The sequence below is a fragment of the Gouania willdenowi genome, chromosome 4 (genome assembly GCF_900634775.1).
Source record: "Gouania willdenowi chromosome 4, fGouWil2.1, whole genome shotgun sequence".
NCBI classification, from domain to species: Eukaryota; Metazoa; Chordata; class Actinopteri; order Blenniiformes; family Gobiesocidae; genus Gouania; species Gouania willdenowi.
Genome location: NC_041047.1, coordinates 17,535,076 through 17,558,628, shown reverse-complemented (window position 1 = coordinate 17,558,628; position 23,553 = coordinate 17,535,076). Strand labels below are relative to the sequence as shown.

General features: G+C 38.1%; 2 protein-coding genes and 1 long non-coding RNA gene across 7 annotated transcripts in view; 1 reads left to right on the top strand and 2 right to left on the bottom strand.

Moving 5' to 3' along the window:
- The window catches only part of LOC114462261 (uncharacterized), a 74,802-nt gene extending 72,260 nt beyond the window's left edge, over nt 1–2,542 (bottom strand). The window contains exon 1 of the long non-coding RNA XR_003673923.1: nt 2,476–2,542. This is a non-coding gene — a long non-coding RNA (uncharacterized LOC114462261). The remainder of the gene's footprint in view (nt 1–2,475) is intronic.
- pex5la (peroxisomal biogenesis factor 5-like a) overlaps nt 1–9,298 on the top strand; it is a 114,616-nt gene extending 105,318 nt beyond the window's left edge. For all 4 annotated transcript variants that reach the window (XM_028444960.1, XM_028444962.1, XM_028444959.1 and 1 more), the window contains one exon: nt 4,575–9,298. In XM_028444960.1, coding sequence (XP_028300761.1) covers nt 4,575–4,776 — 202 coding nt within the window. In that variant the 3' untranslated portion in view covers nt 4,777–9,298. The remainder of the gene's footprint in view (nt 1–4,574) is intronic.
- A 1,539-nt stretch (nt 9,299–10,837) lies between these two features.
- Nucleotides 10,838–23,553, bottom strand: part of usp13 (ubiquitin specific peptidase 13) — a 33,117-nt gene continuing 20,401 nt past the window's right edge. For both annotated transcript variants that reach the window (XM_028444527.1, XM_028444525.1), the window contains exons 16-21: nt 22,407–22,430; nt 21,851–21,994; nt 17,941–18,113; nt 16,661–16,850; nt 15,673–15,757; nt 10,838–12,581 (exon numbers count right to left, since the gene is read on the bottom strand). In XM_028444527.1, the coding sequence (XP_028300328.1) occupies nt 12,485–12,581; nt 15,673–15,757; nt 16,661–16,850; nt 17,941–18,113; nt 21,851–21,994; nt 22,407–22,430 (713 nt within the window). In that variant the 3' untranslated portion in view covers nt 10,838–12,484. The remainder of the gene's footprint in view (nt 12,582–15,672; nt 15,758–16,660; nt 16,851–17,940; nt 18,114–21,850; nt 21,995–22,406; nt 22,431–23,553) is intronic.

Here is a 23,553-nt window from a genome sequence, read left to right as displayed (position 1 = left end):
GTAATAAGCCTGCGGCATATTCATGTCTGTCACTGACACTTTTTGCAAATTAAATGCGAAATGGACTTGGTTTATGTAGCACTTTACTTTCTACCATCGCTTTACGATATCACTACGAGATCACATTTACCCGTTTAGACTTAAATTCACGCACAAATGGTAAGATAGCTGCTATGCAAGCTAACTTTCCATTGGGAGCAGCTTATGTTTCAGTGTCTTGCCTGAGGCCACTTCAACACAAGGAGCCTTGGAATTGAACCCCCAACCTCTCGGGCAGAAGACGTCCCCTTTAATACCTGAGCCGCGCTTAGTCGTTGTTGTTTCAGGCATGATCTGGAAAATGATTCACACTCCTGATGGTCAGTTCAAAGGAAGTGGTATGTCAGAATAAGCTCGTGGCTCAGCAACCAATCACAGTGCACCTCGTTTTCATTCAACATAAACAAGGCATGTTTCACATGTTTCCTGGTGAAATCTGCTATAACAATTTCCTCAAAACTCCCACTCAACTTGAGGTAAATAGCCGTTTTGCTCTGACCCTGTAGGAAATTTAAGATCTGGGACTCTGTTTTCTTTATCTTCCTACACTTGGTTCTGAGAATGACCGACTGCACGGTGAAAAAAAAATAAAAAAATCACCCAACAACAGGAAAATCCGAGACAGCAGATCAAATAATGGAGCCAGCCTTGTGCAATCAAAAAAAACAGTGAAAAACAGTCTCTCTGCTGGAGCAGAAAGGACACAGATCAGATACAGTGGGGTTAAGAACAGAGACAAAAGCGTTGACGGCCACAGCACCATGCAAAATTTGCCACTTTTGCCCTTTTTGTTAGTGGCGGTTTGTAGAGCACCCTCCATTCAGGTTTCTGAGAGTCCTCCAGAGCTAGGTGAATCCCCCATGGAGTGTCCACCCACCCACTCAGTTTGAGAGTCCAACTGTTCATGTTTGATGCTCTTGAGAAGGATAAAACACATCTGAAATGAGTTCCAAATATGACCGGCTCCTTCAGCATCCAGAATAAGGAACTGCACAGCCCATCAAACACAATCCTGGCTCTGATTGGTTATTTTTGCTCGGTCGCGGTGCAATCTTTTTTTTCACACAAACTACTAGTTTGATGTAAAGCTGTCCTTACATAGTGACAGCTTTAGCAAATATGACAAAAAGTCACTTTTAGAAGAGTTGCAGACTGCACCTTTAATATGATGATTATAAAACAATAAAACTGGTCTAGCCTGGCGAGCGACAGCTGGTTTGCCCTGCAATGAGTCCAGCTGTACTGTCTCAGACTTGGATTAATATGCCTCCAAACATCACAAAGTTCAAAGGTCTCAGTCAATTTAAAATAACTGTTTTTTGAAGCAGTATTTGGCTCCGAGTGATTCCTGTTCAGTGCTGGGTTAGTTGTACAATTAAAATCCCCACCCAGAAATAACAGGACGTCATTGCTACAGAACATGGCTGAGCACACTAAACAGGCCCACTCTCTGTGCCCACTGTGTGAGCATAGACATTAATTAAAAAAATTTAAAAAAAGCACTAACTTTTAAAATGCGCTCTGGGACAATCTCCTCAGTGGAGCAGGAGACAGGTAAAAAAATAAATTATTGGAGAAAATTATTTTGTTTTCAAATGACACACGTGACACAAACCATCATGTGAATAGACATTTATAAGAACCAGTTGAACACTGATGTGCTCAATGTAAAACACTTTGATGAATGGAAAAAACTTCATCATAATGGCTGAGGCCTTTTTTTGTTCAGTGTTAAACTTACTACAGACAGTACATACATGTGTGTTGTAAAATATTTGAGAATATTGTTTTTATGCACAAATACACGATCAATTACATTTTATTTTCCCATAAAAACAATTTACACTGTACATCCCAACCAGCACAAACTTGGAAATACAAAACAAAATAATTTACTGTAGAAAGTTACAGTAAAAAAATAAAACTATGCTGCATCCTCCCTTCTAATTCGGTCTGGCCACAGCACCTCATCCACATCCCGAGCAGTGTTGGCTCTGCCTCTGTTTCCAGTGTTGGCATCCATTGCTCCAAAACAGAAAAGCTCAGCTGATGCTAATTTATGCTAAAGCTCTGATTGCTAATTGTAAAACTGAGTGACAGGTGTTTGCTCATGTGATGAGTCAGTGTGCATAGCAGGGCAAATAACTTTAGAATTTTGAATCACAGTGTGTTCCTTGTGAAAACAAGATATTTGCGTGCAGTGTTTTGAAAAAAAAGTGTGTTTTAGAACTGCAAATTGAGTGTAAAGCAGGAATTGTGTTTGTAAGTTTAGCAGAAGTAGTTCAGGACGTTGGTGCATTAGTTACAGGTTGTGGTCATTGTGTCTCAAGGGCCAGTAAATGTGTGCAAACAAATGAGAGAAACTGAAATAAATGAGAAATGCCATTAAGACGTATATTACAATACTTTTCTTAGTTAGAGTTGGTTTTAGCTTACCAATCTGTGTGTTGTCCACCATATGGGCTGCTACTGCCATGGTAGCTTCTCCACCACATGCACAAGGCCTCTCTTGTGTCTCTGATGTGTCTGAACAGCACACACAGGTTGGGAGGGGACACTTGATCTTATTGGCCAATACTTAGCTTATACTGTGACACGATTGGCTGCTCAGTGTGTCAAACAAAAATACTTTTTTTTTTTTTTTTTTTTTTTTTTAAAGATTTTTAACAATATTTTATCAGCATATTAATGAAGTTTTATTCACACACTTTTTACCAATATTTATTCCCATCATGAAATTAGGGTTTTTAATCACAGTGGTGTCAATATTTACATTTTTAATCACATTTTAACACTGGGTTACATGTGTGACAGACAGGTGTTTGCCCATGTAATGAGTGCATAGTAGGGGAACTAACTTGAGAATTTTGAATGACAGTGTGTTCCTTGTGAAAACGAGATCATCTCTTCATGAAAAGTGTGTCAAATGCAGAGAAATGTGTGCAGTGTTTTGAAAAAAAGTGTGTTTTAGAACTGCAAATTGAGTGTGAAGCAGGGATTGTGTTTGTAGTTTAGCAGAGTTGGTTCAGTGCGTTGGTGCATTAGTTACATGTTGTGATCATTGTGTCTCAAGTACCAGTAATTGTGTGTAAACAACTGAGAAAAAACTGTAACTTCAGCATGCCAAGTTTGTAGTCACACATAATTCTTAGTAAAGGGAATAAAACATGGAAAACAAAATAACAACAGAAGGAAAAGAAAAACTTTGTGACTCTATTCATCTTGAGATGATGAGAACTTCCTCACCAGGTCCTGGACTCTACATGTGATGGAGTACAGAGTCATGGAACAGCTGGAGGTTAGACTAACTAGTCTGACTAACCTCACACCCTTGGTATCCTGAAGAAATGAATGTATTCTCTGGCAGGAATACCAGAGACCAACACTGCACATCTAACTCTGTGTCTGCAGTGTGCAAAGTGTGTGTGTCCTGTGAGTCTGTGTGTGTCCTTAGAGTCTGTGTGTGTGTCCTTGGAGTCTGTGCGTGTGTCTTGTGAGTCTGTGTGTGTCCTTAGAGTCTGTGTGTGTGTGTGTGTCTTGTGAGTCTGTGTGTGTGTCCTTAGAGTATGTGTGTGTGTGTCTTGTGAGTCTGTATGTGTGTCCTTAGAGTTTGTGTGTGTGTGTGTGTGTCTTGTGAGTCTGTGTGTGTGTCCTTAGCGTATGTGTGTGTGTGTCTTGTGAGTCTGTGTGTGTGTCCTTAGAGTCTGTGTGTGTGTGTCTTGTGAGTCAGTGTGTGTGTCCTTAGAGTCTGTGTGTGTGTGTCTTGTGAGTCTGTGTGTGTGTCCTTAGAGTCTGTGTGTGTGTGTCTTGTGAGTCAGTGTGTGTGTCCTTAGAGTCTGTGTGTGTGTGTGTCTTGTGAGTCAGTGTGTGTGTCCTGTGAGTATGTGTGTGTGTCCTGAGTCTATGTGTGTGCCTTATGAGTCTGTGTGTGTGTCCTGAGAGAATGTGTGTGTGTGTTGTGAGTCTGTGTGTGTGTCTTGTGAGTCTGTTTGTGTGTCCTGTGAGTATGTGTGTGTGTCCTGAGTCTATGTGTGTGCCTTATGAGTCTGTGTGTGTGTCCTGAGAGAATGTGTGTGTGTTTTGTGTGTCTGTGTGTGTGTCAGGCAAAAGAAAAATGAACATTCTCAGATTGTGTGTGTGTCTTCGTTTAAAACTTTCCTGCATTTTGCTACGCTTTTTACCAGTGATTATTGTTGTGTAAATCTTCATCCCTATTCTATAATCATCTTCCTCTTCCAACAAACACCAGTCAGACCAGTGAGAATTTGTTCTGACTGAGGATCAATGTTAACACCAGTCAGCAGCTCACGCCCTCCTTTCTGCTGACCATCACTGACAACCTTCACCTCATCTTGTGATTGGACCCCCTTCACCCCATATGTGTGTCTCCCCGTGCACAGGGCCCGTCCCCCCGCAGCACTTCTGTACCCCCCCCCTAATCTATTTCACTGTTCACTATTTTTAGCATCACACTTTATTAATACAAGCTCTTCAGCTATTATCCAAAGTGAGTTTATTCATTGTTTGTTCCACAGAGAGGCGGCCAGTAACTTCCTGACAGCCTTGAGTCTTCAGAGGAAAAGCCAAAGTCGCCAACAGTCCCATCAGGTCATGTCGGGCAACATCTGGGCAGCACTGAGGATAGCTCTGTCTATGATGGACCAGCCAGAACTCTTCCAGGCTGCAAATATCGGAGACCTGGATCTTCTCATGAAAGCATTTAATTTGGACATTTAAAGAAAAGAAGGAAAGAAATGTGAACATCTCCTCATTCCATTTATTTCGTCCTTTCTAACCAACAGCCAAAGGCCCAAAGTGAACACGCCTGGATCGACTGACATATGTTTTGGTCAAAAATGTGCTTTTTTTTTAATGCACAAAGGAATTACCTACAGTTGTCAGAGCTGTTGTATATTTTTCGCCCAAGTACCTTTGGATCAGTTCTGGGGGTCAGGTTCTTCCACAAGTCTGAAGTGACTGCTTTATGACAGATTTGCACAGCAATTTGTGATTTCCCCAGAGAGCACATAAGGACAGGCAAAGATTGTACGAGCAATGCCTTAGAGAACACACCAATTAAAAAGTGGCTCAGCCAGTGGAGCAGAGCTGAGCCGTGGAGACGTGGCAGAGGCTAACAGAGGAACCCGCGTGTGGAGAAAAGGTGTGGCTAGTGTAGGGTCTCCTCCGTGAGCGAAGGATGAAGAACTTCACTGGAAAACTTGGAGGTCCAGGTTTTTGTCCCTGGCTTGTGTTGATCCTCTTTCACTGGAGAATAATGCTACCGCATGAATAAGCTTTTTATAAAAGGAAGGTTGTGGGAAAATGTGCATACTAAGGAAGTTTTGGGACATTTTGCACTTCAAACACTTAAATCTGCTCAATCCACGTGGAATGTGTAAGCCAGGGTATGAAGCCTTACTTCGATGCATGTGACTAACGACATTTATTTATTTATTTATTTATTTATTATGATTTTTTTACAGCAACAAAAAAACACAAAGCCATTCTCAGACTGCTTTGGATTACTTTGACTGTTGTCTGAGCTTCAAAGCTTTCTGTGTCGTTGTTTATCGTTTCATGGTTTTTTACCTCTTTTTTTTTCTGTCTTTTGTCGTTCCTGATTCGTTTCGAAGCTTCTCTTTATTCTGACTGTCTGAGAAGAGACGTACACACAAAAGCTGCACAATAACGATTAGCAAAACATAAACGTGTTTTCAAACGTTCTCACGTAATAGGGATTGTTTTTTCCTTCGTGTTCCGGTGAGTGAATTTTGGAAGCAGGTGAGGTTATTTAGAGCTGTGAGCTACAGTACGACTCCGCCAATTGGGATCTTTGCTGTTTCTCCACAGAACGATCTATCGCCCGTCTCCTAAATTAGTGGTTCCCAACCAGGGGTACGTGTAATCCTAGGGGTACTTGGAAACATTGATGAATCTATTTCCGACATGCTGAGTCATTTTTAAGCCTATTTCAGACACTGTACATGCTCATCCAACACCTTTTCCACCCGTTGACAATAAACGGCATTCATGAAATAAACAATATTGTGGCCTTAATATCCTACTAAATTGTTACTAACATGTTATGCACATTACTAAAAATTGAGGTCAATATATTCTCCGATATACAATAATTCTAATGCACAAAATTGATATTTAGTGTGCGTTAAATGCACAGGTTGACATTTTCAGGCTGTAGGAGATTTCAGAGGCCAACATGTTAACAACATGTAAATAAAACCAAAAAAAGTTACTAAATTAGAGTGACGAAGGGGTTCTCCTCATCTGAAAAGAGGGATCGGGGGGGAACATGAGACAGAAAAGGTTGGGAATCACTGTTTAAACTACGCTGTTTAGTTTGACAGCTTTGCTTGCATCACTGTTTCCAGTCACTGAGCAAAGCGGGGGAAACAGTCGCCACATCACCGGAGCAGGCGATAGATAATCTCAGCACATGTTGGTGTTTATCAGGCATGTTCACACTCACCGTGCGCTGACGGAGAGTGGTTTTATTTGTCAGTTGCTATGCAAAAGGTCATGTTTTATGTTCCCATTCTCCCCTTTTTTTTTTCCCACTGTGTCCCTGTCTGCCTCAGCGGACCAAAAGGAAGTGTTGATTCTGTGTTTTTGAAAGAATCCTATCAGGAGGGACCAGAGAGCAGTGGAAGAGTCATTCATCATCTAAACTGCACAGGCTGGAGGAAAAGCACGTGTTTCATTAGAAAACTGGATAGAATGGAAACAAAACATCTTCTCCGGGACCAAAAATTCTAATAGACACACTCAAACACCCTCTGCTTAAAATGTAGCCTTTATCTTTCATATTTCTAAACCGTAGCAATGTGTTCAACCTCAGTAGCAAACAAAACACCGATCACTGCATTCAATAAAGCTTTGCTTCCAGCTGCGTTCAACCTCATGTGCCCCCGACAACAAAAACACAAAAATTGTAAATTATACAAAACAATCCATTTTTGAATAAATTGTTTTCCCTTAAAGTACCGGTACTTAAAACAGAATTATACTTTTTGACTTGAAACACGAGTACCGACTGAAGCCAGACACTGTTTGGCACAAAGCGCTCTGCTGCTGGCCATGATGTTTAATAGATCAAGGAGGTGAACAAGCCCAGTGAGGCACAGCACATATGTTGATGCCCCCTAACATTCTGCTTTGGAGCGGTGCCGACATAGACTGTGCTACAGCGAAGCCAATAAAACCAAAGTGGTGATGTATGTCCAAAGTTATTCACTTTGAAAGGTTGGACGACGACCAAAGCAGATGGTGACGGTGGAGCTTCCACCTGAAATAAAATGTCATTTGTCCCATACTAGCTGTTCTTAAGGTGATATATTTAAACTTTAAAAAAAGGTTAACAAATAGTTGTAGCCTATTGTTAGCCTAAAAAGAAAAATGTTGACATTGTTACCACATTATTTTGGGTAACAATATCTACTGATTTTATGACATTTGGATCACTTTCACTTATTGGCTACATTAGTATGTTACATAAAGGTAAACAACATTGCAAATGATAGACATTTATAGACAACTGATTGGCTATAAATGTTCATTAAGCATGACAGCACATGGCTAAAGCTCACCCATCACTTGTTTTGGGACTGATAGATAGTAAGAGATATGTAGTTATATTTATTACAAACTGTCTTAAAGCCTAAGTCGTAGCATCTGCATATCTGGTACACATTCTGATGTTTGTAGATTACAAATGGCAAAACGTCACACATGATGTTTGCATAGCAATATCTAAATAGAAGCTTTTGCAAGACAGGCCACACACACACACACACACACTGTGTATTTCTGATGATACACCTTTAGAAATTATGAACTTTTCCTAACTGAACTGTATAAACATGATGGATAGTTTTGATTCCTATAATCAACTTCATAGAAAAAAAACTTTTAGGCCTTTGCCTTTTTTTGCATACTAGACATTATAGATCTGTAAAATAAAACTTATTTTTTTAAAGAAATTGCTAGCAGAAAATCTCTAGACTAATGTATAGATGCTTCTTTCTGATGCCCTGGTAACAGTTTTATATGTAGAACCTATACTGTACCCTCAGGTGGACTGACCTATAGTTTAAAGCATGCTGCAGGAGCAGACTCATGCTGATTGCATGTTAGAGCCTCCACATGAATTTTGTTTGAACGCTATAATCACTCATATGCATGATCCATATATAGGAACTTTCTTTCTCTCCCACTATTTAAAAAGAAATCTCAATATATCATTATATTGTATTGTTTTTTTTTTTTTTTTTACAAAGCACTTTTAAAATCTGCAACCTTGTCAAAAAGCAGTCTACATTAACAGGATATTTTTTATTTGAGGCTTTTCTTATCAAAACAAACAGTAGTGCAAACTTTCCCAATCATACTTGAGCTTCGTTACTGTAAATGGTGAAACATTTCCTGAATGTATTTAGTTTTTCCAGAAATTTGGTCATTTATGGAGTGAATTACACACAATGGTAACCATAGCAAATTACCCCAACCTCAGAAGCTTTCCTGCTGCCATGAAAAATGGTTTTAGTGTTTGAAATATAATTCAAATGTATTTTTACAAAAATCCAAAGCCTGTTATAAACCTCAATTTCTACGTTAAATGAAGAATTCATGTTTGATTTTAGCCGCTGAAAATGAAGTTCATATTTCATATCATATGAAACACTGGAATACTCATGATCGTATGATAGTCACTGTCTGATCAAAGGGAGGCAGGCATCCCTACTTCATCATGTGGAATCACGTGAAATCCTTTACTGTTCAGACTTATATACGTTATTGTCAATTAAATCAGTAAAGAATACAATATTTTTATCTTTCAAATCTTTCTGAGAAATAACAGTAATGTAATTTAGAGGATCACATTATTGTGAAAATGTAATATTTTCACATATGTCCACGTTAAATAAGAAATCATTTATTATTACAAAACCATTTAAATTTCAAAAAGTTTTAAACAATGACAAAACAGCCAAGACATCCTGATGATTTCATGTTTTTGTTTCAACACTTTGAGACTCTGTATGTGTAAAACAGTTTTGCTTTGTAAATGCAAAATTTACCTCTTTTTTAAATTTATTTATGAATAGCCATGAACTCTGTTAGTTTCATTAAGGGGATTACATCATCCACTCTGTACATCTTTGTTTTTCAGTCGCTTCATTAAAGAGTTTCATTAATCAATGTATCAACTTGTGTTCAAACACCAAATACAACACATATTACTGTCCCCATATAATCACATGAAAAGCATTAGCACCTTTGGGACTTACAAAATAAAAGTGATCTTTTAAAATAAACTTGCTATAATCTACTCCAATGTGTGTGATTTTTTTGAGAAAAAAACCTACTTTTTGTTATGTTCATCTATTGTTTTTTTGCGTTTATGTCTTTAGTGTTTAATTTATAAATCGTTTGTGTGGATCTTGTATTTAAATCATTCTGTCCTGTAAACAGATACAGGAGGCTCGATGTCAACAGTGACGTTGTTTATTGTATTCACCAATCATAAGTAAACTGGGCCACTGTGCTCACTGTAATAACTCGGATCTATTCACAAACACAGATGTCAAATTTGAATCAATGCAATCATTACAAAAGTCAACCAGAATCATCCCTTTAGAAAAAATTTGTACTGGAAGCCACAGAGTTGTGACACAAGCCTGTTCCCACAAAAGGCAACGCAGTACAAAACAGGCAAAGATCCTGTTTGTCACCCACTTCAATTTGATCAAAAACTCAGAGGTACAGTTGTGCAGTCCAGATGACTACATGTTAACATCTAGTGCACATGCCAATGGTGGAAAGCCCTTCTCGTGACACATTAAACTATTACATTGTGACAAGTTAAAGAAGAAAAATGAAAGAAGACAGCTTGGGGCCAAACTGAAACACGTATGACATATACAGTAATGACAGAGTGAACAAGAGGACAAAAAGTGCTGAAAAAATACAATTCACAGAGTAGCTTAAGACACGATACGCAGGCTACACAAAAAGAGCTATTTGCACCAACACAAGGCTTTGCATAGAGACTTTTATTCTCCGCTGAGTGACAAATGTGAGCGTGGACGAGGAACACAGCAGACTTACGGTTTGTTCTGTTAAATGCTTCCTTTGTGCGTAAAAATGAAAACCCTCAAAAATCATCAGCTCGGGACCATTTCTGTTGAAATGTATTGGCGACGTGTTAGGATCACATGCTGACACCATAGACTGTCATTCCCTTCATAACATTAAAGCTTATATTCAGAGTTTCTGAGAAATCTATGTTTATGTCTGATTCTTTTGAAATGCAAAAAAATACCTAACTAGTCTTTTACTATGGTCTACTGCCTGTAGTCATCCATATACATTGATGTATATAAGTCTCTCCTTCGTCTATAGACCTCTATACAAATGGAAATGATCGCAGAATGCGCCCAGCCAATAGGCTTCGACTTCCTGTTTTTGAGACTGTCAGTCAAAGTGAATGTGGAACTGTGCACAGAAACAGGGCCGCACGTCACAACAGCGAACAGGTAAATATGATTTAGGTTCTTACCTGACCCATAGACCTACAGTATATCAATGCAACCTTGTTATGTTCCGCGATGCACGTGCAGAAAAGTAGGGGCGTGGCTTCTGGTAGATTGGCAGAAGCAGGGGGAGGACGTGAGGCTGTTTAGGGCGAGACATCGAGACGTTTCTCAGAAACTCCGGGTATCAGCTTTAAACATGAAAAGTAGGTGTGGAAGTCAAAAGTTGTCAAAAGCAAAAATTTGAATTTTTAAAGGTTTTTTTTTCTTTATTTTTTTTCAAAGAAATATACAGTGCCAAAACAGTCTCTTTTATGTCTTTTTACATTTAAAAGAAGTTTTCCTCCTTTTAGAAATCTGCATCCAAAGTACAACACTGGGTGAGACTGACTTAAATGAAGTCTTCAATAAACACAATGAACAACAAAAGATAAACAGAACCAGTTTGAACCTAATTTATTGCCGTTTAAAGTTGAGGTTGATCGGTTGTTGACAATCACAGATGAAATCAATCCCAGGAAGTTCAAGTTCAACCTTTCTTAAATCTAAACCAGAGCTGCTGGTTAATCGAGAATCAGTTTTTGAGTAGATAAGACACGTGAATGTGCATGATTTGTTAAAGATGCAGCAGGTAAAGGAAAAACATTCATTGTAACTTTAGAGTTGTTGTCTGAATCTATCAAAGAGATGAAAGTTAAGTTCGTACCACATGCCTGTGCAGTAATTAAACCGTCCTCTTTCCCTGAACAAAGTTTAACTTGATTTTAAGTAGATGTAATAGTGTGACCTACAAACAATAAGCTTGTGCTTTAAGGATTAACAGGAGGAGCCGTACCAACATTTAAACAGACTCATTGTAAGTAGAGTCAATATCTTGGTTTTTTTTTAGGCTGGAAATGAAATGAATGAGAAAAGGTGAAAGGCTCACAGTGACTACTATTCAACTGTGAAAACAATCAGTTTTGCTATTTTTGACTTTGTACATCTGTCTTGACTTTGATATAAGTTTGGGGACAGTGTTAGCTGTTATGGATGATAAGAGCAGTCCACATAGGCTTTACCTAGACTACACCTCACTGCTGTGCAATGCTGTATCTACATCTATCAAATTAATGTAAAAATAAGAGAGAAATGGTTTAAAATAGGCTTTTGGAAGAACTATGGTGCTAGCACTAGTCTCCTGAGAACATTGCCAGTGTGTCTGAGTGCAGTTTCTCACACCAGATAACAGACTGGCAGGTCATTCGCTACGTAAAGCAAAGGCAGTAACGCTTTTTACTCTTAGTTACAGCAGAGTCCGATTTCTCTTTCCTTTCCCATCTTTTCTTACTTACAGTGTTGGTTCTTTCTCTCTCACACCGACGAACACATCTCGTCTTGCTTCTGTTTCCCAAGAATGAAACACATTCATTACATTTTAAGGTAAATTTCAGTCACCAGTGGCGCGGTTATTCCTGTAATGTATCATTGCTGACAGTGAAGCCCTGTCATTTCCATATGCATTTATATTAAATATATAAAATGTCTCACTCTGAAAATACGGCACCGAAGGCAAAGAGGAGGACCATAGAGATCTGATATGTAATAGTGCTGTGCACTCCGGATGTAGAAATTGCACACATCCCTCTACCCACACTCTTTTTATAACATAAAGACTGAAATATACATTTAAAGCGCAGCATGACATGAATGCACAATAAGCATGTTGCGTTCCCTTCCTGACCAGTTTTCCTGGTTGCTCCTGAATGACGTCACAATAAGGCGAGCAGCTGGTCTGCGGGGTTATTTCCATCGTTTCCACTGTGGCTGTTATTGCAGTTGTCTGCCAGTCTTCTGGCTGAAAGACTGCAGTTATTTAAAGGCTGCAGGGTGGGGAGGGTGACAGGAACTCCCATTTAACTGCTCGGCAGTCGATGGTAAAAGTAGATGTAACCCAAGTCTTTAGGAGGCCTTTCTGACAAACACACTTTGTGGTCGTTGTAGATTACCCACCTGCATATAGAGGAACACATGAGGAAAATACACAGAGGAGCAAAAAGTCACCATACAATCATCAGGTATAGTTTATGTATACAGGAGAGCAATAACATTATGAACACCTTATTGATATTGTGTATGTAACCCTTCTGCTGCCAAAACAACTCTGACCCATTGATGAACCTACAGAACACCTGTCAATCTCAAGACTCAATAGCCACATTTACATGGGAGCTTTAATTCCTCTTTAAAACGGAATAAAAGTTAATTCCTCTTCAACCTAACCTTGTAGACACTTAATTCCTAATGCCTTAAGTCCAAATTAGGTAGCTGGTTTATTCCGATTTTAATTCCGAATTTAATAATTAAACACTTAATTTGCTAAATTCCGCTTTAAGTTAATTCTGGTCGTTCTGCGTTTGCGTAACTTGCGGCTGGTGATGACATAATCCAAGATGGCGGCGGCCCGGACTAGAGCCGACACTATTTAACAAGAGCCTTAAAAGACATGGACATAATGAAAAGAGTGGATGGACGGAAGCATAACCATGCGCACATTCACACGGACACATGGACTTATCACACACAAGGTGTGAAGTCCAAACCATCCAAAAAAGAATTAAAAATATTTACTTTCTTATTTCCGCCTTTTGCTTCTCATCTTTTTTATAAAGTAAATAATTTTATTATGCTGGGCTGTCTAGTTGCGTGGGGCAGGGCCTTAAAAGGGCGGTGCACCATCAGGTCGGGTTGGATCAGCTGGAGACGCTGCGCAATGGGCAGAGGACATCACTTCAGAGCAGCAGGGCGCACAGCGCGAGCAGAGCCATCCAGCTGACACGAGAGTGCAGTGTATGAGAGAGGAGCAGAGACGGTATGTTAATCATTGGTTAATGTGCGTTATGGATAAAATGCTCGGGGAAGGTATTTATTTGACAGACAGGTCAGCGCGTGTTGGACAGGTGCGTGTGCGCAATGCACTAAACTGCGCAGCAGATGGGATGGTCAAATCAGTGAGACGTCATCCTTTCTTATTAGAATAATTTGATTTGAGTAGTGTTTAAGTTAATAAAAGGACTATGTGGTTAAATAACTAAAGTAAAAATGATTAAAAGTAAGTCTTCAGTTAAAGATAAAGAAAAGTTCCAGGTGATGTCATAAGTTGAAAATTATTATAGTTTGTTTAAAGTGATTGATATTAATACTTAACACTTAGTGAAATGTGTGTTTACAGTTTAATTAATAAATTAAATAAATAAATAAATGCAATGCAATTTGAGAAAATGTAATTGAGAATTCAAACTAAGGATTTATAATAACTATTTATAAATTAAGTACATTTTAGGTTTGATTCTTAGTTGTGTATTGCTTTATTAGGTGAGTATAATTTGAGCATACTGTTTAATGTTACAAAAACATTTACTTTAAATCAGGAAAATGGATCAAGTTAACTAAAAATAACAGTGCTGGTAGACTTAGATTCTTTAATTTAATTACAAATATAACATCCCAGCATGAGAAAATTGTTTAATTTTCCCTCTTCTTCCTTTGTCCAGGTTAACAACCTGCTTAAACCTGCTTAACCAAGGAACAGTTCAAATAAACTCATCAGAGTTGTTCTCAGCGTCCTCTGTCTTCCTCTCTGGCCCTTCAAGTTGGGCAGTGTTGTTACAAACACATACAAACTTGACACAAGGAGATCAGAAAACGAAACAGCTTCATCGGACGGGTGATGCTAAGACCCGGAGACGGAGTAAACGTGGCCCCGTACTGCATCCACAGGCTGTAATATCACCAAGTTTATCATTGTACCGGTTGTTAGAGCTACTATCTTTATCAGGGAGCAGCTATTTATTCCTGGTGATTGTTTTCCGGAGTTTTACTGTTTTATTTACCGGTGATTAGTTCCTGCTTGAAAGCTACAACCAAAATAAAGATGAAAACAGTTCTCATGTGTGGTCGTCTGTGTTACAGCTGACAATAAAAGGTTTGTTGTGTGTTTTTCCCAATAGACGTGATACGTCACATCTGCCCCCTGCCCAATCAGAGCCTTCCCAAACCCTAGACCTAAAGCAGAATTGAATAAAGCCAAATAAACCGGTTTTCCATGTAAAACTTAATTCGGGAATTACTATTTCCATGTAAACACAAAGCAGAACACTTTAATTCCAAATGATTTAATTCGGAAAAACTAATTCTGAATTCAAAAACATCATGTAACTGTGGCCATTGTGTAAATTACCAACTGATAATTTAGTAGTAGATAGAGTATCTCAACCCCTCCAAATACACAAATTCAATGAACCGTCACAATATTTGCCAGTGTTCAAAGTTTGCCCCTTGTTTGTATCACATGATGGTAGTCATTTTTAAGAACTAAATTTCCCCCCAAAAAATAAAAATTAGTCACAAAACTAAGAAAATGTAAGTAAAGGTGTTGCAGGGACTAGTATCTGTTACTTATTGCTTAGATATTGTCGATGCCTTACATACTTTATGTATCTTTTATACAGAAGCGCAAAGCAGAGCACTATAATGATGAATGTTTTCCCCACCTAAAATGTGCGGCCCACTTGAGATCAAACTGGTCCGTATTTGACCTCGGAACTAAATTCAGTTTGAGACCCCTATTCAAGAAAATGAAAGCTGTACTGTGGTATCTGGTACAACAACCTCTTTGGCTGAGCCATTTTTTTCCACACGTGCTTCAACATGGTTGGCAGAACCATGAGGGTTTTTCGTAGCGTATATTGGCTAAAGCATCAGCATGCTTGATTCTGCTAACATCTTTGTGCAGTATGTAGGAAACAAGAGGGACTCATTCATCCATGTAATGTCCAATTGTTTAATCAGCCTGCGACCTTCTGTTCTGTTGCTCATATGTCCATTATTGGTGCTTTTAACTGAGGCAAAGTAGCAGTTCGAGCTCCGTCTGGTTAATGACTATACAGCCTCATAACCAACAAGGAGAATGAAAACGTCTGCCTATCCTAACAACCATTTCAGCCATCAACATGTACCATGATGAAAGAGAAAATCCGACATATTACCATAAGCTTTTATCAGTGTTAACGACATGTCTGCAATGACACTGCATACATCTTACCTTCCCTCCTTTTTGATGTGACAAACATAATGTCCAGACATTGTGGATGCTCCCATGTGGCTGATGAAGGCAAAGAGTTCATACCCTAAAAATATAAACATTAGTATTTAATACACAACAAATGACATGACAAGACTGTTTACGGAAATGTTATAATTCCTTACTGTCATAAATATGTAACGCAAAAAAAAAAACACTAGAAAAAGTCTTTGCTATGAAACCTAACCTATATTTGCTTTCCTTTGGACAGGAAGAAATGTAGACTATTAATTAGAATATACTTTGCAAAGAAATACTTTTAATGTGGAAGGATGACTCTCCTCCAATTTTTAAGACATTTTTGTCCCAAATATCAGAATTTTTACCAATGGAGAAACTAACTTTTGAAAAATATAGACAGGTTCAAAGTTTTCAAGCTTTATGGAATGCAATACTTTCAAGCATGGACGTTTTCTCTAAAATGTAATCAATAATATAAGACCTTGGTGTTCCTGGTACTAAAACTGATGATAATAGAGATGTGTCTGGTGTCTAATAGACATAGCTATAATATGAACGTTGCTGCAGAGAGCAGGTGAGGGCAGGTGAACTCTGTATTCATCCCTATTATTATTATTTACTATGATTATGGTTATTATAATTATATCTACCTAATTTGTAATATTTTTATTAACATTTTGATTGCATTTATTTTACTTTTTTGTTTTTTTTTATGTATTATGTTAAAATATATGTACATTTTATCATTAATTATGATTGTAGAGGGGGAGAGGGAGGGATACGAGGGGGAAATGCATGTTTTAATCTGTATATCTTTTTGGCAACTGTAAAATAGAAAATAAAAATAAAATAAAAAATAAGTGTGTAAATAATGACAAATATTAACTTGTATTGTAGATTTGTTACTTTCTAATCTTTTAAAAAAGGGAATTACAAAAGCATTTTCAAAGTCAGTCGAGGTTCGAAGTGATAAAAACCGGCCACTCACGTCCAGGTCCGTCTTTGATTCTGGGGCCTGACGTCTCTCTGTCTGGAGACAGCATGAAGTCGTTGTGCGAGTTAGCGTTAGAAAACGTGTTGTCGTTTGGTTCTGTGTCTGCCATTTCTGAGAGGGTGTCACTCTCCTCTACCTCTGGGTGTGTGAAGATCCAGTCAAGCGCTCGCTCCAGATTATTGTTCTGGAAAGTGATAAAAATGATACAAATGTTATATCCCTCAATCCACTAAGACATGGTTTCCTTTGAAATAATTACTATTTTCTGATTGCTACATCAACAACAGAAGAAAGAAAGAAAATGCACAAAAGTTCGATTCTGTTCCTTTTCCTGTGAAAAGTTGTCCATGATGCTCTACAAACGTTTCTCGAATGATAAACTTGACCTCACAGGGTTTTGGGAGGAATTCACTAATTCATTATTTAACAATGAAGTTACTCAACACACAAACTGACACACCTAATGGTAAAATAAAGTGTAAATCAAAGAGTAGCCATTACATTTATAGTCACTTTAAAGATATTTATTATTAGGATAATTCATTTGTTGTGAAAATTAAACTTCTACACATAATAACTGTCGTAAGAAACAGAGCAATTTATGAACCAATTAATATACTCAAATCAAGTCTTCTTGGCTACATGAGGTTTGCTGACAGAGCAGACGTCTCCACGCGATGTAAACACAGGTGTGGTGACTAGAAAACGTAATTGTGTTGATTGCATCTTTCCAAACTGGGATTTTAGTTTCCTTTTAATTTAATGTGTCACTCTCTTGCCATCCTTCTATTTAATCAACAAATGATTTCCCATCAATGATCCACCTGTCCTTAGTTCTTGCTTTTATGAGTGTTGGTGGAACTCAGCGGTCACTGCTGCTCTGTTTTTACAGCTTCTTTGTGTCCTCACACCATCTCATGCCCTATTTTCTTACTTCCCCAAGCAACTACCAACACTTTCAATGCACGAAAGACTAAGAACTATTCACCTCCCACAACAGACTGCAGACAACTCTTCTTAACCAGTGCAGACATAGAGACTATTACGACCCTCACTTACTGCTCTGTTCACACACATAAATCACTATTACCATTAGTATAGATCTATTAGAACAACAACAATGGATTTATGGTGGCGGGAACGGTATTAGTTTCCAGGTTTTTGTGACAAAAGATTAATTTTCCTCTTCAAAACAAAGCTTTAAAAAAAATGATGCTTTCAGTCTAAGTATTTCTCAGCACAGACTTGGAAGTGGAGTGAGTGGGCAGACTGACCGTGGCTTTGAGAGCTTGAATGCTGTGATTGCGGGGGAAGCCCATTGAAGTGAGTATGGAGACACTCTCCTCTGGGGGAGAGTTGCCCAGGGGTGTGGCCCCCATAGGACTGTCACTGGTGGTGGGGCTGGGGTCTGGGATCATGGAGGGCAGAGTGAGCGGCTCTGCAAAGTCTGGACAGAGAGAAAGAAAACGTCGTGTTAGCACTGTTTGTCTGCTTTTCATTTCTGCATGTGGATTGTAATTTCAAACATATTTACTATTTTGTATTTTTTTGCACTTTCCGACTTGGTTTGATTATTAACATTATTCCAACTGTGACTGTTGATATCATTTCAAACTTTGGTTTTGGGTTTCTTTCTGTTTATTTACTGTTTTTATTTTAATCTTCCCTCCTATTTAATATATATACTTTCATTTTTAATCATTGTGCATAGTTCTAACATATAATAACATCAATAAATATTTAGCATTTGGGACTGCAAAGAAGCTTATTTTGGTGTAGACCAACAGTGGTTCCCAATCTTTTTTGTCCCGTGTACCCTCTTTGCATTTTTGTCAAATCATGTACCCCCTCTTCATATCACAAGGACCCTCTCCATGATTTCACTACTTTTTCATTTGTGGAACAGCAGGCTCTCAGGCTCTCACTAACCGTGTATTGAACATTGGTTCCCTTTAAATCTACAAATTCCAATGAGTGGAATTTATAGTGAATTTTTTTTTTTTTTTTTTTTTTTTTTTAACAAACCAACAATGTATTTACTTCTATACTTCGTAAATACGGTCAGATATGTAAAATGTAGCTATTTATTGTCTACTATTGTCAAAAGTGTGATAAAATGGCTTATACAGCTTAAAAAGTTCCTGTTTCAATAAATGACGAGAAAATATAGTATTTTATTGACCAATAGTACTGTTAGTTTGTGGTGAATTTGTAAAGAAAAATGAAAAAAATAAATTCAAATTAATTCTTAAATCTTTCCGAGTACCCACTGCAACGTGCTCCTGTACCCCTAGGGGTACACGTACCCCTGTTTGGGAACCACTGGTGTAGAAGATATAGCAATGCAAAGAAGAGTGTCTCTATATTCTTTTGGTCATTCATAAATTCCATTAACTAAAGGATTAACTGTGTGTCTGCCTGTAATGGTTTAACTAATAACCTGCAGCTAGAGTTGTGACATGAGTCAGCAAGTTTAGAATAGAAGGATCGCTTCGGCACCATAGAGTGCATATTAGAGGAAACAGAAGTTTCTTTGTGAAGACACTACAAGCTATTTATAACTGGGTCATGTTCATCAAATTTGGATTAAAGAGTCTTTTTATGCCAAAGTGAGTCCTGCAGGCCAAGACTCCAGTTAAGAACGCATCATGTCGTTTTAAACTCTCCAGTAACACGTGTAACAAAGCCTGTCTATTATAGAAGCCAAGCTTTGCTCTCTGTGTGCTTTTAGTCATTTGAATGGAAGTAAAATGACCTTCAACCGAGAAACAAGGACACTCCTGTGGTAATTACTCCACTGTTGGATATAAAAAGAGCCTTCATTACAGCTACTGCCACCACTAGAAATGCATACTATGCTCCCAGTGGTGTCCTATTCACAGCTTATTTGCATTTAGTCAGCCAGAAAGCCTTTTTTCATAAAGCCTCAGTGTTGCACTGTTCATTTTTAAAGGAGGAAAGGGAGACAGATCATATTTGTAGTATTTAAATATAATTAAACTTAAGGTTTTCCAGGACTAAATCGAATGTAGCACTCTCTAAAATGACAACATACGGATTATTTGACAAACGAGTGGAGGAAGACATGGTATAAGTGACCGAAATGGTCCAAAAGTGGCAAATATGTGGCAAGAAAAGAGTGAAAAGTGACTAAAATGGGCCAAAAGCAGTCAAGAGTGGCCAAAAATGGGCAAATAAAGAGGAACCAGGTGGTCTATAATGGCAAAGGGTAGCTATAATGAGCAAAATGTGACAATAGTGAAAAAGAGCAAAAATGTGGCACAAAATGAGGCAAAATGTAGGAAAAAAAAGAAACAACTGGTATTTATTGGGAAAAAGTTAGCTTATTTGGGTGAAAAGTGGCCAACAAAAATTAAAAAAGGACAAAAATTGAATAAAAGTGTCAAAAAGAACGTATAAAAATGGACAAAAAATTTGAAAAAAGGGGAATTTATTAGCAAAAGATAGCTTAAGTCTGAAAAAGTGTCAAACGGTGTAAAAATGTTGCAAAACGTTGCAAAATGACCAAAGGAGGACTTTTCCCCTTTTAATATTTTCTGGGGAATGATAATAAAAAATTTGTTTAGTTTATTAGGATCCCCATTAGCTGCTTTACAGCCAGCTAATCTTCCTGGGGTTAAAGGTCATACAGATCAAAACAGATAAGAGACAGATAAAATACAATAATATTTCAATAATTGACAAAAATAAATGTCAATTCATACATAAAAAATACAAGTCATATCAGTACAACAATGAGAATTCATACATATATAAATACCAGTCATATACAGTAAGTACATGCTCAGAATCTGACAACCGCAGTTTCCAAACTTTGTCAATTTCATTTATAAATAGCTGACACCAAGGTATCTCATCAGTTGCCCTTTAAGAACAGATTTATGTTCTATTTTGATCAGTTAAAATTAAGACATAAAAAGCCACATGTTGAGCATCACTGACTTAATAATGGCTTCTAAATGGTGTCCGCTGATAATGTAGTGGGGTGGTCGGGACGCAAAATGCCAGGACTTAATTTTTGTGCCAGTCCACCCATGCATATACATAAAGTAGACAGATTCCAAAAACTACAGATGCAGCTGAAGGTTCAGTCCTATAGTCTCCTTTAGAATAGATTGTGTTTTGCTGATGGTATTGAACCCGCTCTACCATGGCAGTGTTTAAAAGCCAACAGCCAGAGGACTGCCCTAATTTTTTCACCACTGTTGAGGCCCTTTACAACCAGCAGGGGAAATTAAAGTGACACGAGTCGTCACCTCCAGGGAATAGCTCTACAGTCTCTGCTGCTGAGACAGGAGAACAGTTCAGCTCCGATAGCATTTCTAGGGACAGTAGCGCACACCCGCAGTGCACAAAGAGACAACCCAGGCTGACGGCTGCAAAGCTCCAGTACGTCACTGCATGACAGAGGAGCATGAAAAGTGATGTGATGCTAACTTAGAGCTCCCATTCTGTCTGAATAACCCAGTGAAGCAACACTTGCATGCCTTTTATGTGTGACGTGTCATGTTAGCGTCAGTGAGTTAACTGTTTCTGTCTTAATTCCAAATAATGTGGGGACGACGACCAAATCCATTACACTGAAGAACAATTTTGTGAAATGTTTCATTATGAGACACTTAAACATCACGAGTTAAAAATTTAAATTTAAATTTAAATTTAAAAGGAATAAAAACATTTTTTAAACTAAAATTAGATAAAATATTGATATTAACATATCTGAAGTGGGGGTGCGATGACAATTTGATTCTAATAAAATCAAATTGGGGGGTCATTGACCAAATATTCACTACCTGTGCAACACTTAACGAGTTAAAAATTGAGAAAGTGTGGACAACTATCAAATGCATTACATTAAAAAACAATTTTGTGAAATGTATCATTATACGACACTTAACATAAGGAGTAAAAAAAAATTTAAACTAAAATTAAAATGAAGAAAAAAAATTAAATTAAAATGAAGGAAAAAAATTAAATTAAAATTAAAAATTACATTGTTTTAACTAAATTAAATAAAATATTGATATTATTATTAATATCTGAATAATCTGAAGTGGGGGTACGATGACAGTTTGATTCTAATCAAATCAAGTTGGGAGGTGGGGGGGTGTCATTGACCAAATATTCACTACCTGTGAAACAAAGCATGTGCTTTTATCTTACCGGGCTCCTCCATATGAGCGATGATCCAGTTAAAGGCCATCTCAGGGCCCATGTTGCCTGTATAGTACACCGCCTTTCTGCACGCCTCCAGCGGAAAGCCCATTTCTGCCAACTGCATTGCTGCCGCCTCGTCTATTTCGGGGGCTGCGAAGGACAACAGACCAACATCAATTACTAAAGCACACAGTTGCTGATTCAACACTACGGTGACCCTTCAATATTAAACAGATCTGAGGAGACTCCCTCTTTGGGACTCATTAAACAAAGAGACCAGAGGAGACTCAGCCCCAGGGACGAATCATTACTGAAACATGGTTTATCGAGGAGAATAATGAGTCTGACGAAAACAAGCAGAGCCACATGGATAAAGTAAAGTTTGTTAGGAAGCTGAGAACAGCTGCTGCACCTGCTCAGGTGTACGCAGTAAGCCTGCCAGTGCCACCATTAATCACCAACATCCACTTGTAATACATTTATCTACGGTAATCCCATCCATGTGAGCTGTTAAATATCTATATCTACAGTATATAGACTGACTATAAATGATCATACTCACAGTCTATGGAACTCATGGAGTTATCTGCAAATAAAAGAAAAAAAGACATTAGGACAGAAAAAAATTTAGTCTGGACAAAAATCTACCAAATTACCTATTCTTCCCTTTTCTCAATTGGGACAACAGTAAAATTACACAAATCTCAGCAAAACCAATGAATTATGCATGTGTTATTAATCGGGAATGTGTTTCGATAATCCCTTCTGTTTCTGCATAAACACGCAATTCTAGACAACACATTTGTGGCGTGTTCAGCAACTCTAATGAGGCCAGTAATAAACTAACAGGACTAATCTAGCACACTTTTTCACAACACGGGAATAAATAAAACATGGTAGAGCAACTGTGGTCATATTTTGTGCTCAAATGGAGTCGATGGATGCCTGAAAAAAAAAAAAACAAAAACAAAAAACAGCTTCTTTTAATTTCAAATTACTACAACAAGGAGGCAATCAGCCTTCCTTTAGCCTGTTAGCAGGTGGTAATGTTAATCCCAGATTGCAAACACTCCAACACCACATGATTATAAAGTAAAAAGAAGAACATCATAAAAACTGCACCTTTTCTCCATTGACGTCATTTCCATTTACTCATCATCTAACATATGGATGAACAGGAAAAGAAGCTCTGATTTGGAAACAGTAGAAAGTATTTCATGTTTAAGCATTGTGCTACTGCATACTGCAGCCTTAAGAAGCGCCTGCACAAAAAAAAAATTCAGTAACTTTTGGAGGTCCATGAAAGAAGGCAGTGAACACGCTGTTCATTCTTGAAAAGTCAAACCAGTCCAAACTGTCCCCCAACTGCCCTGCACCAAAGCACAGTCGGTGAAACCACTGCATCAATCTGACAAGGTTTGTGAATATGTAAAACAAAAAGGAGCTCCTCTCAGACGTTTCTTTGCTCTTCAGGCGTTGTGCTAGTTTTCTGTTTCAAGCTTGGAGTGGTGCACGGCACCCACACTTTGCTACACGTCTGCTAAAATATTAAGAAGAACACGAATAACTTGATGTGGCTCAACTTTACAGCAGGAGGAGCTGAAAATGTACTCACAGGAGACAAAGACAAGGAGACAAAACAAGAGGAGGGAGGAAAAAAGTTAGTGTGCTTTGAAAAAGAAGACAAAATGCTAGATTTAACTCATTCA